This window comes from Alligator mississippiensis, chromosome 13 (assembly GCF_030867095.1).
Source record: "Alligator mississippiensis isolate rAllMis1 chromosome 13, rAllMis1, whole genome shotgun sequence".
NCBI classification, from domain to species: domain Eukaryota; kingdom Metazoa; phylum Chordata; order Crocodylia; family Alligatoridae; genus Alligator; species Alligator mississippiensis.
Window position 1 is genome coordinate 51,903,667 of NC_081836.1, and position 25,559 is coordinate 51,929,225.

General features: G+C 43.3%; 1 protein-coding gene across 3 annotated transcripts in view; it reads left to right on the top strand.

The window, feature by feature from the left end:
* Nucleotides 1-3,840: 3,840 nt before the first annotated feature.
* The window catches only part of SDK1 (sidekick cell adhesion molecule 1), a 683,598-nt gene continuing 661,879 nt past the window's right edge, over nucleotides 3,841-25,559 (top strand). For all 3 annotated transcript variants that reach the window (XM_019494663.2, XM_014610818.3, XM_019494664.2), the window contains exon 1: nucleotides 3,841-4,659. In XM_019494663.2, coding sequence (XP_019350208.2) covers nucleotides 4,383-4,659 — 277 coding nt within the window. In that variant the 5' untranslated portion in view covers nucleotides 3,841-4,382. The remainder of the gene's footprint in view (nucleotides 4,660-25,559) is intronic.

The following is a 25,559-nucleotide window of genomic DNA, read 5'->3' on the forward strand; positions in this document are numbered from 1 at the left end:
CTAGTTGTGTTCCCCTCCTCACCCCCATCCCTCTTATGTTAGTCCCTCACTCAGGCACTCTGTATTTCCCTTATGACTTTTGTCATCTTTTTGGTTCACAATTCTCAACATTTACTAATAAAATTCAATTTGTAGTGGCAGATGCAGCAGGAAGCATAAAGCGGAGCAGCAAATGGAGTAGGGAATGCAGGGAAAGAAGCAGAGCAACATATTGTGTAGAGAACATCAGCTAGGGTGCAGAGTGGCAGAGCAAGCAGGGAAAAGGGACTGGAGTGGCGCTTGGGGACGGTACAGAGCTAATCTGTGGCATACCTGCCAAAAAAGTTGACCCCCCACTACCCTAGAGATCATAAACAGTGCTGTCTTCAGTGGTGGTCTGAAGTCAGGTTAGTTCATCATTTTGTAACCTAGCCTAGACTTCCCTCCAGCCACAAGATGGAAACAGGACCTGTTAACGGTAGGGGTGCACTGATGAGGATTTTTTGGGCTGATACCGATGGCCGATTATTAGTGAGCCATATTGGCCGATATCGATCTGATTGCCAATATGCAGTGGGGCAACTTGGAGAGTAGCATTCAGCTGGTATGCCTGTTGGGGGGAAGGGGTATGGGGGAGCATATCAAGGCCCCTGTGGTGAGGGAGGGAGGGAGTGGGGCAGGACCTGGGGCAGGTGATGCCCAGCCAGGGCGGGATGCAGGACAGAGCTGGGAGTGGCTCACCTTGGGGGGGGGGTGTGGAGTGGCTCCTGGCACTGTGTGCGCTCCTGGGCGAGGCACGGGGGGCACATGTCCCCCAGACCTGTGTGCGGGGTGAGGGTGGGCTGCCGCTGCAGGCTAGGGTTGGGGGCGGTGCTGGGCTCTTTTCAGTTGGGGAGGATGGGCCAGGACTGTGGTCAGGGCGGGTGGTGGCAGCACTAGGAGGGAGGGCTATGGGGTGGGCTACAGCCACCCCAAAATTCGCCATAGCTCCCCCAAACCCTTCTTCCAGCGTTGCTGCCACCTGCCCTGAGACCAACCTCCCTGCCAGGAAGACCCTGGCGCTGCCTCCATCCCCGGCCCACAACGGCAGCCTACCTGCATCCCGCACACAGGTCTGGGGGGCATGTGCCACTCCATGCCACCCCTGGGGGTGTGCGCAGTGGCGGAAGCTGCCCCTCCCCCCCCTTGACAAGACACTTGGGGCTTTGTCCCATGGCCTGCCCCAGCTGGGCAGCACCTGCTCCAACCCCAAGCCCAACCCCTGCCCCACTCCCTCCCTCACTACAGGGGGGGACCTCAATATGCCCCCCCATCCCTTCCCCCCAAGAGACTTACCAGTAAGATGCTGCTTTCTAAGCTGCCAGGCTGGCCACATGCATGCTGTGGCTGCACCCATGCACGTGGCATTTATCAGCGACATTATTGGTCACATCAACCAAAGAAAGCCAATTGCTGATAATGTCAATTTTCCTTTTATCAGTGCCGATACAATATGGACCAATGTATTGGTGCACCTTTAGTTAACAGGGCTTCAAAAATATTAGTATGCAGCAAAATAAATCTATGTGTTAAGGTTGAAAACATCTTTTGTTCTTCGCAACAGGCCAAAGGGACAAGACTAGAGTGAAGAGGAAACAAATAACAAGCCAAACATTACACTCCTTTGCCCTCAAAACACAGAGAGGAGGTCATTTTAGAGGGATGTTATAGGGTAATTTTTTAAAGCAAGCTCCTGTATGAAATACTGACAGTGCTCCTAGAGATTGAAAAAGGAAATGTTTTAACACTGATTTTCCTTCATATTTGCATTATGTTCAGCTGCAAGGGCTTTGGTGCTGAAAAAAGGGTTTATTTACTTGTTTTTATACACTGGCACAATATTATTACTACCAGTTAATGTTTAAATCCAAACAAAACATTCAATTAAAATTGAAATGCTGACTAAGAAGTGTCAATACGAGGTTTCTTTTAAACTTTTCTTCTGTAAAATCTTCATTTTAGGCCTCAACTAACTGGCAGTGAGTCTCCTAACAAACATATTTCACTACTGAGAGAACCCCTGATTCGACTTCTCATAACTTACATAGAAAGTATATGATGTCGTCTTTCTACAGTTCAAATTGACCTTGAAATCTCAAGCAGATCTTCCAAACTCATCAAGCAGCAGAACTGCACCCATTATACTCCTTGGTTGGTAGTAATTAAAAACCCAATTAAGTGTACATTGCATTTCCAGTTAAGGTAAATTAGAGCTTAGCACTCCCCCAAAACAACTAGTTTCGAAGAAAAAATGCAATTCCTCCTTGCTGCAGTGAATTAACTATTGGTAATGGTGCAATAGAAGTTATGAACACACAGTCACTCCCTTGAGATCTGTTCTTCGAACGGCATAAAGCAGCCTTGACTTAGCTTTCATTGTACTTAAAACAGATAGAAGGGAGGGCAAAGCCTAGAAGTGGGTCCCTCAGTCATAGAGAATAATTATTCACACCAGAGAGAGGGGAAGTGTGTAGTGATGGAACCTAGCTAATAAGAAAAAAGGTCTACAAAATCTCTTGCTTCTGTTGATTAGCGTGGAAAAGTGACAGATTACAAGAAAAGGGCATAATAGTGTCATGCATCCTTTAGTTTCTGGACCCAGGAGCAGGATGACATTCATCCAGGAGTGGGAAGAGGGAAAAAGTATGTGGGGGTGGCAGGTACTCAACAGAGAGGGTTACCAGGCTCCTGTTAGATGCTGCTGGGGAACAGCAAGTGCAGGCAACAGGTCCCGAGCGTTTGGCGAGGAGAGAGCTAGCAGCGTCCTGCACCTGCTGAGTGCTGCGGGCAGCGCCTGACACAGGCAGGGGGCCGAGGGCCCGGACACAAAAGGGACCCAAAAATAGTGAGAATAATCATTACTATTCTTATCATTATCTCTGGTGAAAGGGGGCCGGATACTAAAAGTTTGCCCAGAGCTGCCAGGAGTCCAGGTGCGGAGCTGGCTGTGGGAGGGGGCGAGAGCCAGTAGCAGGGATCCTGGTTTTCTCTGATTAAAAAAAAATCCCCAATCTTCAGATTAAAAAAAGTAACTCAAAACCGCCATTTCTCTGTGATTAAAATGAAACACCACTAATATATTTATATTAGTGGTGTTTCATTTTAATAATAGAAAAATCTGGATTTTGGGTTACTTTTTTCATGGGTGACTGGGGGGCGCAGTTTGTGGGTGGCAGCATCGGTGGCGGGGTGGCGACTGCTTGCAGAAGCCAGTGGCGGTGGCAGCAGGGAGGGGTGAGCCAATCTCAGGGGGGGCATGTGCCCCCCCAGACCCTCCCTACCTGTCACCTATGCTTTTTTAAATCTGAAAATTTTGTGTTTTTTTTTTTTTATCAGAGAAAACCAGGATCCCTGCCTATCCTGGGGAGAGGAGGCACTGCTCATCACGGCAGAGAAAGGTGGAGAAAAGGCCAGGTGCCTCTGAGCCTTTGGCCAGGGCTCCACAATGCCACCGATTTACCCCCAAAAAACCCTTTGCACTGATGGGATAATTTCTCCATCCCCATCGCCAAGGGATTTAAAACAAAACCCAAGCATGCCCATTAAACATCTGCTGGGGCATCACACCATGGGAGACAGGCCCCAAGCGCAAAAGCCGCGGGAAGGAAGGAAAAGGCGCACGTGCCCTCGGCCCCGCCCTTCGCGCGGCCCCGCCCACAGGCTGCAGCTCGCGGGGCGGGGCCTAGGGGGCGCCGCGCGCGCGAGGACCAGGGGCAACGGTCCCGCGCGGCCGTTGGAGCGCGCGGCCCCGCCCCCTCCCGCCTTCTGGCCAATCAGGCGGCGCCTCCGGGCGGCGGGGGCGGGGCTCGCGTCAGTCGGCGTGCGAGCCGCGAAGGGACGGCGGCTGCCCGCGCCGCTCTCCCGCGTCCCCGCGCCATGCCCCCGCGGCCCCCGGTCCCCACACAGACGCGGCCGTGGCGAGGCGGGCACGGGAGGCGGCCGGCGGAGGAGGGGGCGGCCGAGGGCCAGGGCGGGAGAAGTTGAGGCGCGGGTGGACCCGCCCGCCAAACTTTCCCGGGTCGGGCGGGTGCGACGCTCCCTCCCTCCGGCCCCGCATCGGCTTCATCGTCGCTTCCCTGCTGCCCGCGGACGGACTTCACCTGGCGGCGGCTGCCCTCCCCGGCACATGGGGTTGAACTGCGTCGGGAGCCGAGCCGAAACGTGACCCCCCCCAGCCGCGGCGCGCGGGAGTTCAAGCGACCCGGCGGCCCCCGCTCCCCGCGGCAGCTCGGCATCCGGAGGGGAAACCGGAGTCGTGCTGATTTTTTGCGATGCTCTGAAAAGCACCCCTCCGGGGCGCGCGCGACACCCGAAAATGCGGGACCCGCGCTGAGGCCGGGCGGGGACGACGCGCCGCTGCGGACATGTGCGTGGACACCGGCGCGGATGCGGTGCCCGGCTCCCGCGCCAAACGTCCGGCCCCCGGGCGCGGGCCCGCCGGGAGGTGCGCAGGAGCGGCTGGCCCGGGGCTCGCGGAGGCGATCATGGCCGGAGGGAAGGTGGCTGGAGACAGCGCGGCCCCGAGGGAGGATGGCTGGGGCGAGCGAGCGGCGAGAAAGTTCAACTTCGGCGGCTTCCCCTGCCGGGGACGGTGGGCGTTTCTGGTGCTGCAGCTCCACATGTTGCAAGCGCTGGCACAAGGTAGGGAGCGAGCGAGCCGGGTTGTTTATGGACACGGGGCTGGGGGGGGGATGCTGCTGGATACAGCCTTACGCGCATCCCAGACAACCAGCCGCAGACGCCGCCTGGAGCAATTGGCTCCGTATAGAAATGGCACTTGTTTATTTGTTTCTTTTAGCAGCAGCAATTGTTTTGCAGATGAGCCATTAACCCTCCCTGCCTCCCCCTTGCCTGCCCCCCAGGTGAGTCTTTAGCAGGACCTGGGGATTCATGCGGAGCCGCACCTGGAGCAATCTAGACATGTCTGTGTCCCCGTCCCCCCTCCGCGCCCGCCCGCAGGAGCACAAGAGTTAACGGCTGCTGGTCGTGTCACCGGGTGCCGAGCTAAGTTGCGAGGAGAAAGGGATGCAGGAATCCACCGCCTGGCGCTCCACCAGGCATGCAAAAAGGCGTCTTTGCAAAGAGCAGCCGTATCGCGCGGTGGCTTCGGGTCGAGAACCCTTCATTCCCCCTTAGATCGGACAAGAAACGTGTCGCGGAGACAGAAACTGCGATTGATTCGGATCGGAGGGTTCCCACATCAGATCCTTGCAGCCGAATGAGTCACCGGCAAACGGAGGGGCAGAGCTGACCAATCGCCTCCAAATATCAAGTGTCAGTCACTTGGCAGCTGAATTCCTGGCTCGGGGAAAAAAAATAAATATCCGCCAAATGCAGCTTAATTCTTAATACTCCTGTGCCAGGGTCAGCAATTGATGGCAGGCAGCATTGCTGTGGGTTATGCAAAATAGCGTGAACAAGCCAGCTTTCACTTTCTCTGTCGGGTTGAGTTTGTGGCTGGAGCGGGTGCTGGGCGGAGGGCTGGGCTGGACAGCGTGGGACCAGGAGTTGGGATTAAAAAGGCAGATTAGCCTTTTCTCTTTCTGTTTTGCAATTTCCCATTTGCAAGAAAGAAAGAAAGCCCTTCGTAAAATGAAGTAGTTCTTGCCTTTGAATCCTATCCCTCACTGATGTTTATTAAGTTTATTTGTGCACTAATGCCGTAGTTACTGAGCCTGGCAAGTACTCTTCTACAATAACATCCAGGTAGCCTTTGCTTGTAGTGTGCCCCTTTTGTTTTGTAGTATTTCCTAAGGAAGAACATGGTTAAAGGTTTGTGTCGGATGGTCTGTATGTTGCAGGAGGGGGCTTTGTTACCAGGCCTGCTGTTCTCTTTCTGCTTCCCTTTCTTATTGTGCCCATTCAAAGTTTTTGGCCCCCAGGTTCAGAAGAGCTCCCAGCCACTGTTTAATAATTGACTCCACCCTCATAAATCAGTCTGTTTTTCAGTCTTGTTCCTGCTGTTATTGCCGTCCCTAACTACTTATGCTGAGGCCTGCAAACCTTCCCACAGTATTTTTCAACTAAAACCAAATGCACTTAAGGCTAGGTAATATAGTCCCTTCTGCAAAGGATAATTCACATTTCTTTTGTTGGTAGATGTTAGTGTGACCTTTTATTTTGCAAGAGAAATCCTTTGTAATAGCTATTTAAATTGGACTTAAGATTTGCACTCAAATCAGTTTTATGTCTTAAGTTCCTGAATCAATTAAGATGACCTTTTTTAAAATATTGTTTTCTATGGTTGAATGGGGAAAGTAACCTTCATCTTGGAGTTAAGTGACACATGCATGCTTGTTCAGCATTTAATGTCATAACAGAAAAACATTTTTAATACCTTGCATCAGATTTCAAAGTACTTTTATTATACATCTAATAGCTTTAGTAAATTTAACTTTGGTATTTGTGCAGAGAGTGTGACAAACTGTTCTGTAACATGAAGTTCCAGCACCCAGTCAGTTGGGGTGTTTTGTCAAAGCAGTAATTAAATGGGTATTAATCTTGTGAGGCGACAAAGGTAAGTAGTTCTCTCTTCACTAGACAGGCACTTGTGCCCCACTCCAAGGGGTGGAGTTTAATAACTCTCAGTCAAGGGGGTATGAGCTGTTCATTCAGTGAGGAAGAAAATATTTGTATCCTCTGTTATGTAACAGAAAAAGGAAGCAAGCATTCATCTTATTAGCAGTCTTTTAAAAATTACCTAGCATGTAAAACAGAGTATAGGTCTTAGTGAAATGCACCTCAAACAGGTTGTCACAAATTTTAAATACAGTGACAGGTTGCTGTTCTCTGTGCTCTCTGAATTGTGTGATGCATCCATCATTTTTATGTCATATTGAAAATTCACATTAGAGAAGAGATGTCAGGTTTTGACAAAAGCTCATGTATCTTGAAAATGAAAATTCTGGTATAGCTACAGAGGGTTTCTAATAGGATGATGAGTTGGTCAGATGCTCTAGAGTATTACACGACTCCTAACATTTTTATCTGGTCAAAATACAGTAAAACATTCTACCGAGTGGTAAAGCTTATGAATATTATGAATTAGTCATAGTACTACAATATAATCAACTTTAAGTCTTTACAAACAACTATACTATCGTTTAAAAAAAAAAAAAGCGGGTGTACTGAAATGTACCGCTTGCTCAATTCACAATAAACTGAACAGAAAGGGTAATTGCAACTATGTATTGCAACCTGGGCAGTACTAGTGCAAGCCTCCTCCATTGGTCTACCAGCACTCCTGAACTTTGGTAGGAAGCAGAACCGTGAAGGATGGGAGAGGATTTTAAAATCACTTACCTGTTTCTCTGCAGGGAATGCCAAACATGATGGTAGTTATCATGGGGGGGGGTGAGGGGGGTCATCAGGTTTCTCTCTTGGGTGTTAGCATCCAGTTACCGTAGACCACTGGTTCTCAATCTTTTTTGTACCAGGATCCATTTGTAAACATTGATGGCCAGTCCTGACCCAGTGCCCCTCACTCCTGACCTGCTGCCCCCCACTGCCAGGCCCCAGCCCCCCAGTATGTGGGGCAGAGGGCATGGGGGTCCCAAACAGCCCCTTGCAGGCTGGAATTCTGCCAGCTTAAAAAGAAAGGCCACCTTTTCCCATGTTTTTCTTCTTTAAAGGAGAATCCATTTTTAAAGTTTGCACTGTAGACCATCAAGTAGTGGTAACTGATAATTGGTAAGGTCTGTCAGCCACTGCAGTAAACTGGTTAATTCACCCATGCACATTTCACCTTTATAGTGAAATGTGTTGATACTTTAATTCCCTATCAGTACTCTCACTTTCCTCCCTTCCCAGTTGTCAACTCCTTATACCTGGTCACTGTTGGATAATTTGCAGTTATTTGCATTCCTCTTTGAGTTAACCACAGTTTACAGTAATGACTGAAGGCCTTTATACTGCAGTGAGCTGGGGCTGGGTGGATCCATGTTGCTATGCAGCTTGGTATAGATTATGAGGCACTCGTTGCAGGACTGGGGCCTAAGGCTTGAACAATCTTATCTGTTAGTAATTTATGTGTGTTAGTGATGTCACAAAAATGTCAGCATCTCAATCTGGAAACTGTAGGGAAAGTTTGCTGTTTGTTTAAATATTATGGTGGAAGTTGCTAAGGGCTGAGGTACATCTTGAGGAGTGGCTTTAAACATCCCTCTGAGATCTCACACTCCCCAAAAGATTGAAAAATCAATTTTTAAAATTTTACTTTTTTCTTTGGATTGACAGCTGTACATGTGGCAGTTGTTAAACATATAAAACCAATGCATAGATCTGAGCATTTTTTAACAAGGAACAGTATCTTAATATTTAAAGAAACTTGTCTGCTTTTCTTAGTTTAGCAGAGATGAAAGTAATTTTTATGCCACCTGAGCAAATATATAATTTAGAATTGTATAAGTAGCTGAATGCCTTTTAAAAGTGTTATTAATATCCATTATGCTTTGATAGAACCAGTGAAATGCATGATAGTGGAATAACAGGGTTTGGGCTTTATTCATAATCCCAGATTTGTAATCCAGTGAGACTGTAAACATATTTAAGCACAAGACATTTTTTGAAGCAAATTACAAGCTGGCATTTCTCACAAAAAGAATGAGGCACTTGCACAGGATAATTATCTCAAATTTTAGTCAAGACTAAATGGCTGTCCTGTGACTTACAGGACAGCAGAAGGCACTGCAATCTGAATGTTAGGAGATGTATTTCTTAGTCTTCTAACAGTCTTATACTATTCAGCCAAGGTCCACTAGCTTATTACGCATTTACCACATATATTCCCTGCTTAGTATAATGTTTTTATTTGTTAGCTTTCACACGTGAGGACATTTTAATATGTATTTAAATACTTTTGTTAAAATGGTTTTTATATTTTGCTTATAAATGACTTATTTTGGAAATTTCTTTTGGAAGGATCTCTAAATGACTGCTTTAGCTAGCATAAATTTAAATAGCCCTACAGCCTGACTTATCACTCCTGTCTTATGCAGTGTAACCTCAGTGAAACCAGCGCAGTTTCATTAGTAGAAAACTGGAGGGACACAGTTTTGAATTAGGTCCTCTAAAAAGTTTGAACCAGATGGACTTGGTCACTTTTTGTAGAATAACATTGAAAAAATTCCAAGTTTTTCAGCTCTTTTTTTAAATGCCCTCTTTTGATTAGCTTATTATAGCTTTTTCAACTGAGTATGGCTGTAGCCTGCAAAGTCTGAAGAGGATTGGGGCTCTTGTTTTCTTTTCTCTATCTTTCAGATGATCTTGACAAAGGAATTGAAAGGGAGGGAGGTGGTTTATCCTCCTGGTCAGCAGCACAGTACAGAATTTCAGGTTGGGCCATGAGATGGTGAAATTAGTGTTGGGGACCTCCCTATGCTAGTTTTGTTTCAGAATGGTTAAATTTTCAAATGCCATTGTTTCAGTATCTGCTGATTTCTGCTTTTCATTTTCTTACTTTCATGTATCTTTTACTTTTTCCTGAGCAGCTGATGGTGGTAGGGGTTACCCCTTGTGTCTTGTATTTTCAGCTAGATCCATTTTTTCATAAATCTTCCCTGTGTTGTGCTAGAAGAGATTCAGCTGAGGAGGGAGAGCTCGCAGCTGCCCAATCAGCCTCAGAGTTACCTTGTGGGACTTTAACATGGCTTAAAATCCAGGAATCCATATCCATAGGCTTCATTGGCCTGAGAAAGTAGTCCTGGGAGGTTCTGTTAGAAGTATGTATAACCCAGAAGTTTAAAAAATAGCATAAGAAATGTTGGCTTTCATTGAAGATTACCTGGGAGATAAAAAGTGCTACAAACTTTAAAGAACAAGATATGAGCTCTTCACTGATAATAAGTAAAGCAGTCTAAAGTTAGGAGGCCTGCAGCCCTTGACTGCAAGCTGCTTGGGGTTCTCGTCTGTCAGTTTTTTCCGTTTTGCTCTTATTAGCAGTGCACGCGTAGATAGATGTGCATTTCTAGAACACAATTGATCGTAATATGTAGTTGGCAGTTTTGTATTTCTGAATAAACTGGCAATAAATGTACTTTTGGACTTCACATCTATAATGGACAGGCTTCTGTGCCAGTGTGCAGTTCTGCTGAAGGACGTGACATTTCCCAGGGGCTCAGGAGTCTGCCTATGTTGAATTCATTGATGGAGCCCAAGCAGAGGTGTACCATAAACTAACTGAATTAGATTAAGTGAGCTGTGGCTCATGAAGGCTTACACACCTTTGCATTATTCAGGGCATAGAAAGGTAGTCCTCACTTAATGAACATTTTGCTGCTTTTCAATGTTCAGTGTGTGGCTCAGGAGTTACTTATTGCATACTGTCCATGTAAATGGTAGTGGTATAAGGTTGACCCAGACAGGACATTTAACCAGTAGGTTTCACAGAAATTTGCTGAAAGATGAATGATGAGAGCGGAGCTGTGAATGGTACTGTTAACTAGTGAGTCTAGTGGCTTATTGGGCTAGCACAGTTGAGGCACACCAGTTTCTGTAGCCAGTCATTTATAGGAGGTAACATACCTACTGTCACATCCAGCCACCTTTGACTCCCCTGCTCAAAAGACCTGGTACCCATTTATAGTTGGAGCAGCAGTGCCCTTTGATGTGAGTTTAGAGCAAAGCTTGCACTTGAATCTCAGCAGCTATAGTGAGATGCCATAACTGCTTTGTTACCTCCCCACTCAGGGACGTGCATGGAGGGTGGGGAGCGTGGGGTTCCAGTCCCTGCTCCCTGGGTTGCTTGTGCTACGCACACAAAAAGGGAAAAAATCCAGAGAATTAAGACTGGAACCCTAGACTCCCTCTTTGCAGCAGAGGGCCCTAACTAGGAAGTTACTGGATCAGGATTTCCCTGTTGCTTTCCTGACCAAGAGTCTTGTGTTCTTGCTGTGCAGTTGCTCAGCTTCGATTTTTTTTTTTTTTCCCCCTGCCCCCTCCCAACTGACAGGACTCGTGCCCAGCTGCTCTGCGGCACCTGCTGGTGGGCACGCAGGTCCTGCTCACTCTGACTCTTCAGGGTGCCTTTCCTTATTATTTAGCCTGCCATACTTCATTGTTGCTTGAGAAAGATCGGGAGAGCCCAGAGCAGGTTCAGTCCACTGCATATTTGCCCTCAGACAATCTGTTGTGGCCCTTGTGGCCCTATTCATTCTCTAGGGCACCAGGTGCCTTAGGGACTGTGTTCATAGCCTCCATCGGCCCTCATAGCCACACCATGTCTTGCAGATGGTACATGATATCACTTCAGAGGCGTTGCCCAGGCCCTCCATAATGCTCGGTGCTCTCAGGCCCCAAACCTTTGTTGGGGATTCAGTCTTCCTTGCTTTGGCCCCTTTTTTCTGGCTGTGGCCCCCCTCACCCTAGGTCCACCACACCAGGCCTCAGCTTCTAGGCTTCAGCCACAGTCTTGCTCATCTCTGGTCCTGATTTCACCCTTCTTGGGTTCAAGCTCGGGCCCTGGCCCTCTTGGTCTTGAGGCTGCCTCAGTTGCCCCTGCAGGCTTCAGGGTGTGGCCCTTTCAGCCTCAGCCTTCTTACATCTTGTACCCCTGCCCCTGGCAGGACTCAAAACCTTGGTGCATCTCCCAGGCACCATTGTGACTCCTTTCCACTCCTTAGAGTCACACTCAGTCCACCAGTCTAAAACTAAAACAAAATACAACCCATCACTTTCAAACAAAACCTTCCCCGTGCTGGCTAAAGAAAAATATCTTGCCAGCTCTCCTTCCCTTGGGCTCTGCTCTCCGGGTGTTTTGGTACCTGCCAGGGTGTCTCTGCAACCCCTCTCACCTAGGAGCTCTGTTCCCTGCTCTGCACCAGGCCTGACTACCTGCCCTCCTCTGGTGCTGGTCTTATATACCTCAGAGCCCTCCCATCTTGGGTGGCTCCCTAGTCCCTCGCAGGTGCTTCTTAAATCTTATGGGTAGCCTGCTCCTCCCTTTTGCAGTTTAGCCTTGCTGCTTGCAGCCTTTATCCCATGGCTGCCTGGGAATCTGCCTTATTCCTCCACCTTACTGTTGTGCAGCCAGCCTACCTGCACAGCCGGGCTCGCCTGCTGTGCCTTCCACTTCTTAGTAATGGGGGCCTTTGGCTCCCTGTTACACCAACACATGTGCAGCTTATCCCACTGCTCGGTGGTTGGGCCACTCTCCCGAGAAGAGGGAAATGTAAGTGCCTCGAGTGGAGGCAGGGGTTGTTTTGTGGTTTTTTGTTTTGTTTTCTTTTCAAACAGTGCTTGCCGTGGCCTACATGCTGAGTCCCCAGTGGATAGATGCATCTCTCTTGCAACCGTGATTCAGGTGTCTTCTTCAGTTATGGACAGAAGTTTACACCCATGGCTGTGCTTAGCAATTCTTTGCGCTGGCTCTAGGCAGCTGCCTGCTCAGTGTGCATGGTTGTTAGTTGACTCCTCTGAGGTACCTATTTTCTCCATACAGTGTATAGGCACGTTTGGTGCCTGATTCTGGGCTTTGCATTCCACTCTGGGGGGGACAGCCACCTATAAGTTTGGGATTGTGGCATCTCATGAAAAGAGGCCCTTATATTTTTGCCCCCACCTTCCTTACACAGTTAGATCGGTTCTTCCCCAGCAAACCTCATTAGGTCTCTGCCTCCTTTCACTTTGAATTCAGCAGCTTCCTTCTTTGTACTCAGCTCTGCTAAGTGGGAGGAGGAGGATTTCACTGAGAGCTTTCTGTATTTTCATTTCAGGTACCTGGATCTAGCCCTAAAATGCTCTGCAGCAGCCCAGAGCTGCAGTTGCAGGGAAAGCCCTAGTTATTGGACTGGAAAACACCCAGTCCAGATGGAATTTCTCTGTTAAAATATAACAAATCTCTGCTGAGCATGTACAAATACAGACCTTAAAATACATAATATGACTTGGTCAAATTTGCTCAGGTTTTCATGGGAGTAGGAGACCCATTCCTGCTATAGATACAATCTACCTGCCAGGTTTTAAATCTCTGATCTAAAGCATGGAGGTACTGCAGCTTTTCAGAGGAGAAGTTGCCAGAAGATTTTAGGATAGGCAAATTACTGTATTTCCTCAGCTTTCTTTTCAGAAGTGGTTGAACTTTGAGTAAGAATTACAAAAGGGTTAAAAAAAAAAAAAAAAAAAAAGTGCCTCATATAGACACATGATATAGAAAATGTGAGCCCAAAGTTTGGCAAAGTTAAAAGCTACTGAAAGCAGAATCTTATAATGGGAAGTGCTAGACAACTTTATTAATTGCTGGGCCTACCAGCTCTGCCAGTAATACCAAGTGCAGTTAAGTTTTCTTCAGATTTCACAACCCTGGAACACTAGGTTCTGTTGTTGACCCATTTCAGTCCCATTAATACCCTTTCTCTAATTGTTTTAGTTTGTATTAAAAACATATAAAATGGCTATCTATGACTGGATTGAAAAACTGTCAAATCAAACCTAGATAACTGAATAAATAATAAAGCCCACCACTACTTAGTACTCTGATATAGATATCCGGATGTGCCATAACTAAAGTAAAATTACCCAAGTTTTGTAAAGCCTAATGTGCACTTTGATTAATATCTCGTTGCTGCTTTCCTAAGTGGTTGAAAATCAATTATTATGTTGGATGCTCAGTCACAGATAAGAGTAGGGGATATCTATCTAGGGAGAGCAAGTGAAGTTGAAGGTCTGATATTCTGACAATATGAAGGCTAACTGTAGGTCAGCATCAGACAGAAGAACGCAATAAGAAACTGTTTTGAAACCTATCTAGAAGTAATCTTGGCAATGATTGATATAGGGTTGGGCACTAGAATTGAAGAGACAGAACGATGGAAGCAGTGATAAGAGCTGATGCTAGAAGAAAAGGCATACACTAAAAATGTCTGTAACATTCCTGTAGAGCAGGGCTGGGCAAAATGCGGTTCGTGGGCCAGGTGTGGCACACCAGGCCATTCTATCCGGCCCACGGGGCCCCTAAAAAATTTAGAAAATTAATATGTATATATGCCCCTAGCTAGCTGCCTGCCATGTGGCCATCGATGGCTTGCCAAAACTCAGTAAGCAGCCCTCTGCCCGAAATAATTGCCCACACCTGCTGTAGAGAGTCTGCTGATTCCTGTAGAGAATCCTAGGTGCAATACCTGGAACTGACTTTATCTAACTTTTTTTTAGTGGACTAGATTGTGAACTCTAAATGTCTCTCTAGACTCTAGGCTTAATTAAATAATTATTTTCATAGTTATTCAGTAGGAGAAGATACTATCCTTCCTATGGTCATGGTGTCCTTGGGGACAAGCAAGCATTTATTAAATTGCAGGGTTGTAGTATTTAGCTACATTTACTTATAGGCAAGTTATTATGTATTAAAGTACATGTTATTTATTGAATAGATGTTATAATACTTTTTATTTCTAGATTTTAAATTCCTTTGTAGACAGAGTGGTGATCTGTCAAATGCTACATCCTTGCAGTGCTTGTTAGCTCTAGTGGGAATTAGTGCTGGAGCTTTGCAGGAGTAAGCTAGTTAGGCTCTGTAGTTGGAACTGAAAGAGATTCTTACCATGTAGTTCTGAACTAAATTTCTTAACAAGTAGTTTATTCCACAAACCTTATCCTATTAGTATGTGATCTGTCCTTTATCCAAATTTTTGGCTCCAAATTTATTATGTACAGTGTTCATTACTGTTCTTTATTTCTTAGCACGCATTTTTTGCTCTGCCTTATGGTAAAAAATAAAGCCATCTATTTATTTTTATAGTAATATATTATTCCATAGTATGTTGCCAGTCCTGTGGCTTACCTGTCCAAAGTTTCTGAAATTGCATGTAATCAGCATACGCCCGCTAATAATTGGATTTAGGTTCTGAAAAGTATGAAGGTTGGTAAAACTGCCTTTGGCTTCAGTGGGACCAGAGTTAGATCAATATTGTGCTTTTTAAAAATCCTATCCGTGACATTGCAGAAGAAACTGTTAGTGTTGGCTATTCAAATTTACTTCAGTGCTGCTTTTTTAAATTAAAATGATTTGAAATAGGGAATATTGGCGTAAAAGATAGGAACTTTAACTGACAGATTTAATTTACTAGTTGATCAACCTAAACACTAAAATTTAGACAAGTGGCTTGACAGCGTGTACTTGAATTTCTGCAAAACTGAAAGTTTCTGCAATTTTTAAAACATTATTTGAAGATGAAAATCTGTTGTCAGCATTTGTCCGTCTAATTCCTTATCTTGTTCCTCAGTCTTTGAGTGAGATTGTCCCCTTTTGAAATGTTTGCAATAGCTGGTACTTTTTCTAATATAGACAAGGACTAAGAAGTTTCACTGTGGAGTGGGGAAGCCAATATTAATATAGATAGGCTACCACTAAAACAATACACAATTTGCATTTTTTCCTGCAAAGACTTTATTTGAAATATATGTTAAGCCAGAACTGAATGAGTTTAATAGTCTCAGAGTAGTCCCTACTAGTCTTTCTGTTAAAATAAGTGTTACAAAGTGTTTGTTCATACCATGTCTATTTTCTCCAGTGCTTTACTTCCTCATTTTTGTCTCTGTTTAATGAAATGCACTCCCTGTCATTTCTTCTACCGAAATAATTCATGTAGAAACAATTGTCTCAACAAAATGAAGTAGTTCATTGTATTATGCAAAAGAAAAATTCAGGCATGTAATTAAACAAATCCAAAACTAAACAGAACATATTTATTCAGTCAGTCAAGTAGAATTTTCATTTGTTAAGGAACTGGAAATTGGTAGAGGTAGGTTGTTTTTAAATGCACCTAATATACCTTGTGATGAATTGCCTTTTCTCTAGAATCTCTATATGTCCGTTGCTATGATAGTAGTATAAATTTTCCTACCAGCAGATGGAGAAAGGGGAAAAAATGATTTTGTGACATCATCACTCCTTCTCTTTAGGTAACTGACTAATCGTCTTGAGTTGTTTTCCTGCCTCGAGCAATCTGGCTAAGCTTTCTCTCCTATACCTTTTGGTAATTTCCTTCTCAGTCTTTTGCTTTCTATCAGGATTAAGTAGATTTGTTCTGGATGCTTTCCATTTAAGTTTTATGTTTTTAACTTGCTTTCTGAAGTGCTACAGGGAGGAAATTGGCCAGGTGCAATGTGCCCTTCTTTTACTTAAACGGGTAGGAGGGTAGAGGATAAATACTTGACAGAAAAAGAGAACAGTTGTCTGTTTACTGTCTCAGGGGAAGTGGACCAGGACACACAATCCACCTGTGGTTTTTGGGTGTGTACACATGTTTTAAGTCAACCTAATTAAGTTGACTTAAGTTAAGCCACATTGGAGAGTACACACATGCAGCTTCTTGACTTTGTGGAAACCATCTTGTGAGCTAAGTTGTCTTAACTAATGCAACTCAAGATAATACATATCAAAGGTGTATTATTTTGTACCATGTTTAAGTCAGTTCTGCTCCACATATGTGTGTATGCTCTGACAGTTAAGTTGACTTAAAGTTAAATAGACTTAACTGAGAAAGTTAGTACATATGTACACAACTGATTCTTCGCTGCCCTAATTCTTTAGGGTTGTCTAGAAGAACCTCTTAGTCCTGTAGGCTGTTGAATAAAGAGGTTCCTTTCTGAATAGGAATCTTGATGTGAATTAGTACTCTTTTCTTGATTGCTTAATATGCTACTGTTAGAAATGGTTGTGGTCACATCAGACTAAATAGCACGAACTGTCTGTACCTCTAGTAAGGAGCTACTTTGTAGGAGAGCCTGATGAGCCTTTTAAATGTTGAACAAAATAACAGTTAATCAGAAGATACAGAAAATATCATAAAAAGGAAAAAAAATGCAACCCATTTCAACTCCAGTTCATCCAAAAATATTCAAAACACTTCCCTAATGTAAGGCCCCATTCTGGTGGCTTTGTATGTGTGTATGCAGGTGTGTACACATGGGGGAAAAAAATCAAGGATCTTTCTGTAGATATAGTTTATACTGCTTCTTCACTGAGGCTCCAGGGTCACTACTGAAAATCAAGCCCTGCTCACTCGCTGTCCTTCAATGTATGACCAAGCCCAGAAATAGGCAGAACACATGCTTTAGAGGGATCCAGAGTGTGCAGTCCAGCACTGCTCTCGGGTTCTCCCAGTGGGTTTTTATTTAAGAGATCTGAAGAGATTTCTGAATTGTAAAAACTGCTCTGACAGGAGACCAGAGAGTGAGCTAGTGAGATTAATCCTGCAGGCTGTAGCCTGCTTTATCATCCCATCTTGGCCAAGTAAATTTTCCTTCAGTCAAAAGCTGGCCTCCGTATCTATTCAGTCGGGCTGTGTGAAGCTTTGGTTCCTGATTCGATTCAGCCTGATGCAGCGGCCAAATCTCTGAATTGAATTGGAGCCCTCCAGATTGATTGGAGAGATTCGATGATTCTGGCATAGACACAGCATTAAATGTTTTTTCTACATACCTCAAGGTACCAGGTCGCTCATGAATGCTAAGATGGTTGGGCGGATGGAGTGTCCTGCGGGAGCGTAGGGGAGTCCCCATTGTGCTCGGCGGCAGACCCAGAAGTGGACCAGAAGCACTTCCGGTCCACTTCCAGGTCCACTGTGGAGTGCACAGGCAACCCACCCCTGGCTTGGCAACTGGTGCCTCCTGGGACTGTGGGTGCACCCAGGGTCTCCCTGCGGCCGATCACCCAGCCAGGAGGTGCGGGGGAGTCCCCCACGTGCTTGGTGGTAGACGTGGAAGAGGACTGGAAATACTTCCGGTCCACTTCCGGGTCCGCCACCGAGCATGTGGGGGGGGGCCCCCACGCTCCTGTGGGATGCTTTATCCTCCCCACAATCTCAGCATTCACCAGTTGCGCCTGGTCTCTCGAGGTATGTAGAAAAAACATTTAAAGCTGTGTCTATGAATGAATCGCTGAGTCTCTGAATCGGCATCGAATCTTCAGATTCAGATTCAGCTGAATCAAATTGGGACAGTGATCCAAATCGGTAAATCGAATTGCTGTCCCCCAAATTGGGCCAAATCCGAATCGAATATGGCCCGCTTCGCATACCCTTACTGTTCAGCCTCCTTGCTGAACTTCAGACTTCCACTGAGACTCAAGCAGCAGCACCTAGTACTATCACAAACTTATCAGTTAGCTAAATGGTTAAGAGGGATCCTGAAGCTCTTTAGGAAAGCCTGACAGTGGTGCTGGGGTATGTGCTTATGACCCTGCTAAGTCCTCTATTCTGGCTAATTACTGGCTTCATTGCACACTAAATGGGAATGAGAGTGGTCAGGGCAAAGTTTTGACTTCTCAGCAGCAGATCTGCTATGACTCCCAGGTAGACTTCAATGTCTTACTGTTTCCATCCTGACTTAGAATAATACAGTTATTTGTTAGCTCAAAAGGTTCTGGTTATGACATCAAATCCACAAGTTACTTTGTTATTGTGCTGTGATGCCTCTGTAGAAAACCTGAGAATAGCTAGACTTCTAATATGCTGAAGCTACTGTTGATCATATTGAGTAATACTGTTTCGTTGCTTGCCGTTCTCTCTTATCTGTCTGTAACCATCTATTGTCTCTTCTCTTATACTTAGATAACAAGCTCTTTGGGGCAGAGATTACTTTTTTGTTCTGTTTGCAGAGCCCCTAGGACAATGGAGGCCTGGTCCATGGTTGGTATACTTCTACATGCCATAGTAATACAGCTATAAATACAAATAATAATAGGTTTAGGTTTGTGGTGCCTGAAGGTGGGTTTAAAGCCCCCTTTGCTGGCTGCCAGACATAGAACAGATCATCAGTTATTATTTAACTAGAATCTGCACAGAATATCCCATCTGAAGCTAACATTATCTGAAGCAAGGGCTTTTATTGTGCTGGAAGACCTGGTTCACAACAGATAATCAGAAAGATTGTTTCATGTTGGATTATCCCAGACGTTGTTTTTCAGAAATGTCAGATAACACTAAGAGGCAAAAGATCAAGAGCAGTAACTCCTGGGCTGTACCTTCTGTCAAGTGATTTTTATTGTTACAGAGATGTTAGATTTTTTTTTAAGGGAGAGTTGTAGAAGTTGCAGCTTTTTTTAGGCATTTTATACACGTGTCTTAAAGCAAAAGGCATGTTGCACCCATGCTTTAGATGTGTATGCTGTAATCCTGTCTCATATTTTTAATGAAAAATCTTTTCTAGGACATAAATAACAGCTAGAGGGATGGGCACAGTTTACTTTTATCAAATGTGTGTCCAGCAATCCTCACTGCAAAATTGGATCCTGCTCAGTTTGAGGGGCAGTACTAAAAGCTGTCAGTCCTAAACTCAGCCTCTGGAACAATTTACCCAGCAATTCACAACCAGAACTTCTGCCCATGTGATGTCATTTAGAAATGTTTTCATTGGCAGTTCTGGTTTAGAAGAAATTTATTTTGTGTACTCTAATTTATTTGTCATTTAAAGGGTGGGGTATTGTACTTCTCAGGCTTTCTCCAATTTAAGTAATTGATACCACTCTGGGTCCACGAGTATATGAATCGGAGAGAATTTCTAGAGCAGTGACAATGATTCAGTCTTCGTGCTTTTCCAGGAGACTCTTAATTTGAGGACTGGATCATGAAAGCTACATGACACTATCAATTCCTATCAAAGTTGGTGGGACTTGTCAGTGAAGATGGGTTTGTAGGATTGAACCCTTACTCTTTTGTTCCCTTTGGAGGCCTTTTTTTGGAAAAGTCATTCTTCTGTGCTATGGTAAAAGATTAAATATATGTTTAAAACCAATTTTAGAATAGTTACAGTGGCTGTTTCCCTCCCAACTTTGTTAATTGAATACTGCCAGTTGCTTTTCCATTGTTCTCTCAAATAGAAAAAAAATACTTTTTAACAAGCACTTATCAGTAGGCATCATGTTCAACAATTCAACACCAACTTCTGCTCAAGGAGGAGTATACTTGATTTAAGAGGTATATTATTTTCTTTTATCTAAAACTTTTATTGTTAATTATTCAGGTGCCATGTATTATTTCTTCTTTTTGGATCAGTATGATATCCTGTATTGCTCAGAACTTGCAAGAACTACTTCTCAATCATCTCAACTTCCATTCTTTTAAATTAGGCAAGAGGAGTGCATTTAGTAATTTCTGAAGGCTTTTTCATGTAAATTTTATAGGATAAACTTCTAAAGTCTTTAGAGAGAGATTTTTATTCTTTTTCCTATTTCCAGTGTCTGGACTTGGATCCTTCATGCTGATTGTTTACACGTGAAGACTAGGCTGACATTTTACTTTTAAAACCTTTTATTGATTGAGTTTGAGAGAGAAATTTATAAAGTTAGTGCTTGTTTGCAATTCCTACTTTTTGCACACAAAAGAAGCTGGATGTAAATCTATGGATGGCAGAGCAATTGGAAGAAGATAACCGTAAATAATTGAATCCTATCTCTCCATATATCCAGGAGTCTGGCGTAATATAGAATAATGGAGAGAAGGGCATATTTCATATTTTGTGTATTTAGAAGATATAAAGAACTATCTGAATACCAAGTATTATTATGACTTGAAAATTTTATTTCCAGTTCACCTATGAAAGTTCTGATGCCCTTTCTTTCTTGGTTTTAAATCTGATTTTTATTTCCGAGTACTTACCATTGATATTCAATTCTCAACTGAGGCTTCTGAGTTAACAAGTGGAGACGCATGTCACACTCAAAAGTTGAAGTGCCAGGAGTTTGATATTAAAGGCACCATAAAGACATAATGAAGGCAAGGTATTTTTTGAGTCCTGCCCTTGAGTTCGTATAGATTAGAGAATAGTTATGTATGTTATTGCTTGCTGTCAGCCCAAAACATGAACAGAAGCAGCTGTGGCACATTCTGGTCTGCAAAGGGCCTTAAAGTGGTACTTGTCATACCTGCCATATTTTAGTCAAGCACCTATTCATTCCTTTTCAAAGTTCAGAAATCTAAAACTGCAAGGTTTGTCATTTCAGATTGCTGAGGTTCTGTGGTATAGAAGCTTATGCAATAGCTGGGCAGAATTTAAGACTCTTTCTGCCAGGGCTATCCTAGTCTCATGGATAAGGAAAAGGGAATTGTTCTTTGTGGAACTATTCAAAATAACTCTTGATACTCATAGTACCAGTTTTGGCAAGGAAATTTGAAGAATTACTGTCAGCTTAAACTCACTTTGATTAGATTTTTTTTTTTAACTTTAACGACAATAAAATAATGGTTGCTGGAACTGAAGGAGTTTATAGAAAAATATATTTTTTTCTGTTTTACAATTTTTTGCGTATTTCACAACAAATTGTATATAATTGGTTTTACTGTTTCCTCTCTCTAGTCATATTTAGGGACCTACTCAAATTGTGATTTCTCATTTTTCGTAGAAACCACGACTCGAGGCAGTTTCTGCGAAAAGCGGTGTTCCCTGTGATTTTTTTGCAGAATCTCTAGAACAAAAAAACCTACTGAAAATAAAACACTGGCTCCCCAATGGGGTATTTCTTATCGGGTAAGAAATGATCAGTCATAAATTATGCTATTTGAAATGCATCCTGCAAATTTTGTAGAATTAAACCAAAGTGTTCATGCACCGTATTTGTCCTGAACTTCTTAGGTTTCCTAACTTGAAAATGTCCAAAGTGCGTATCTTTTTATGGTAGTTTTTAGTGCTTTTCAGACTTTTTATTACAGAGCTGTTCAATTTCCTAAATAAACCAGCTCTTGTACAAATGTTTGCTATAGTGGAATAAGTGCCGGTTGTCGTTTTTTTTTTTTTTTTAGAAGTAATGGTATACTGGTGATACGTTTACTTGAAAACCACTGCAGCATGCCGTGACTAGGCATCTGTGCTTTGGTAAATTATGGCATACTCTGCATTCTATATTCCCAATCTGTCAGCAAGTATCAGGGTTAGGTACATATAGTGCACCAGTTGTCAGTCACACTTGAATATTAAGTTTACTGTAACACCAAAGTCTGTGCGTATAGTAGAACTGTTCTCTATCACCTGTCAAGGTGTTACAAAGTGAACCCACTTTGAGCACCCTAGGCCACTACGTATTATATCACTAGGGAAAGAAAAACAATTTTCTGCTTTGTATTGCAGCATTATAGGGCCAGAAGTGCTGTTACTTCTATTCTGTTTGTTGGCCAAGTATTACTTCTGTAAGAGAGTAATAGTTTTTTCTGTAATATTTTTGGTCTTTTGAATATTTTTTCCCTGGATTTCTATTTTTAAATGTCTCCTCAGTCTTCATCTTACATGGGTTGTTTTTGGTAAATTGTCATGGTTTTTTTTCTATTGCATGGGGTTCCGTTAACTGCATCTCTTCTGCAACTTTTTTGTCGTCTGGCTGTTTGGAAGGGTGGTCTGGGAAATGCTGTTCCACTGGCAATAATTTAGCAGCCTTTCTCCTCAGAAGCTATAATTTGATACAAACAGACCTGAGAAAAGCAGCAGGAGAACTGGCTAAGCACAGTGTTGAGCAAAGGAGAAAGAAAATATTTGGAAGGTTGAGTTAAAAGGTAGAAAATGCCATTTGTAACTTTCTGAGGTGTGCATCATGTGTATTCTAATAATGCCTCAGCCTTAATAGTATTCATTTTGAATTCTTCCACCTGCCTCCTAATTTTTATGGTATATTTGTTTCCAGTTCTTTGACTTAACTGATCAGAACTTCCACTGTGTTGAGAAAGATGTTCCTAATAGGTATTAAGTTGAGCTTTCCAACATGTACACTGAATAATTACTACTTTTTGCAGAGTTACTTATGTAGTTTTTTTTGGGTTCTAAAGACAGTATTTTGCTATGATCAGTACATGTTTATTTTTTAATTAATCATATATACTTTAATTAATCATAGCACTAAGGGTTGGAAGGGACCTAAACAGATCATCAAGTTGACCCCCTGCCCTGGGCAGGAACGGGTGATGGGGTCATATCACCCCAGCCAAATATCTGTCCAGCCTCCTCTTGAAGACCCCCAAGGTAGGAGAGGGCACCACCTCACTTGGGTGCCCTTCCAGAGCCTGGCAGCCTTAACTGTAAAGTAATGTCTCCTGGTGTCCAGCCTGAACCTTCTCTCTAACAATTTGTGGCCATTATTCATGGTGCCTGGGGGAACAGAGCCTCCCCCAATTCCCTCTGGTCCGCCTGGTGAGTTTGTAAATGGCCACCAGATCCCCTCTCAGCCTTCTCTTGTGGAGGCTCAATAGGTTCAGGCCCTTTAGCCTCTCCTCATAGGGCCTGCGCCACTGCCCCTTGACCATGCGAGTGGCCCTCCTCTGGCCCCTCTCAGTGCTAGCTACATCCCTCCTGAAGTGCGGCGCCCAGAACTGGACGCAGTACTCCAACTGCGGCCTGACCAATGCCTCATAGAGGGGAAGGATCACCTCTCTGGACCTGCTCATGATGCATCTGTAGATGCGCGACAAGGTGCGGTTAGCCTTACCGACCGCTTCCTCACCTTGGCGACTCATGTTCATCCTGGAGTCAACAATGACTCCAAGATCCCTTTCTGCTGCCGTGTTGACAAGAGGGGAGTTCCCCAGCTTATAGGTGTGTTGCTGGTTCCTTCTCCCTAGATGCAGCATCTTGCACTTGTATTTGTTTAAAATTGGTCTCTTAAGAATTCATTATCTGTTTTTTTGCTATTTTGTTGTTAGGTGCGTTTTGCAGAAAGTAAAAACTACATTATGATTGAAGATTTTTTTGCTGCACATCCAGACCATAATTAATGCTGCACATTCTCTCAGCTTTTTTCTTAAGGATCTAAAATTAAGTAGAAAGAGTGGCACTGAAGTAATCAACTGAAAAGCTGTGAGTCTCAGAAACAATGAGATGTAATTCAGAAGCTATAACTACATCTGAGCTATTTTCCCTTTGGTGTCAGATAGGTTGCGTTAATGTATGATTTTGTACCTTATAGTATGCAATACCTTGTAGGAAGAACATTAAAACTATTTTGGGGAATTCAGTTTATACAGTTTATGTAGCTGAATATCAGATTCCTAAGCGCATTTTATATTTGTGAATATATCCAATAGTAATTTCATTGAATTAGTAATCTCATTTGGTGACATAAAATATACAAACTACCACTGTCTTAAAGACAAATCCCAAATTTGGGGAATCTGTTTTGTCAGCTTTAATAACGTTAGAGTAAAAACATTGGTACTTACTGAATTATTTAATCATCCGTTTTTGTATTTGTTTGTGTAACGGTTCTGTCAGAACCGAAGCATCCTGACCTCGCGGTGCTACATCCTCTAAAGGCAACAGACAGCTACAGGCAACAGGTTTCAAGCTGTCTTTTTAGCTTTGGCTAACATGAGTCTGGTGAGGGAGGGCCTATTAGCATGCTTTGTTATTCCTTGCACATTCTGCCAATTTTGTGAAAGGAATAGAAAGCATTGCTAAGTCTGATATGATTTGGGAGGTTTTCTGTCTGAAGAGTGTACAACTTCTATCTAGAGTGAACTTGCAAAAGCCTTGCAGCGTTCACAACAATTTATTTTGGTTTGTAGACAATAATGACCATTTAAACTAGTCTTGTAAAAAACCAAAAAAGGCTAACATTTATAAGGCTATTTAATGTGATTACTGTTATGACTTTAACCATTTAACTTGCAGTTTAAAAATGTAACTGATAGTATTTTTAGCTTTAAATACAATCTGTCTCACATGTTAAAAATACTCTTGGATTGTATTGATGTTATGGGGTTGCTATTAAAAATTCTTAAAATGTTATATTATATTAGAGTTTGTTAGGCATGACTTACTGGTGGTCAGCTTTTAAAATCATCTGGGTCTCTTATTAATATTTAGAGGAGGGCTTCCTAAATAAGTATTACTGAAGTTATATTGAATAATCCCTGTAAAGTTCCATTCTTTAATGTCAGTATATAAATTGTTCTCTTTTTATTAATGTTGCTCTGATCTAATTTTTTGTACAGCTATAAATACCCTTTTTGTGCCTGAAAAGGGATATGGTTCAATAGGGTTCAAGAACTGAAAAATTAGACTGTTCACTCAAATTGGTAATGGGTAATAATTCTTTTTCCAAGTAAAGAGTCAGTTTAAATGTAAGGAATTTATAATGAAATCAATTCTTTTTAGACGCACAGGTTTTATTGCACTTCATAATAAAATAGAATGGTCTTGCATTTATTTTGGAAAGAGTTACTAGATTCCTGCATCCTAAAAAATGTTTCCATAGAATAAAAAGGAGCATCTGAAAGGTGACAAATCTGAAACAAGGTAGAATAGCTAATTAGTGTGCTTGGACAGGGGAGGAAAAGGAGGGGAGGTTGCAAAAGTGTTCCTGTGTCCTTGTATGTGTAATATATAAAAAAAAAACTACAGCACTCTAAGAAATTTGCCTCACTTGGGCTTAAAGTTCATGTCTGCTTTGTAGAATACACAGAGCAGTCTGATGGCTCATTAAGGAGTGCTTTAGCATTGTCTATCACTGCAGACCATTTTTTACTAAGTTAGGATCACTCTGGGCACACAGCCATGAGCTTTAACCAGTTCTACTGGGGAAAATATAAGCTGTTAAATAAAATTAAATATTTTTTCCAAGAGAAATG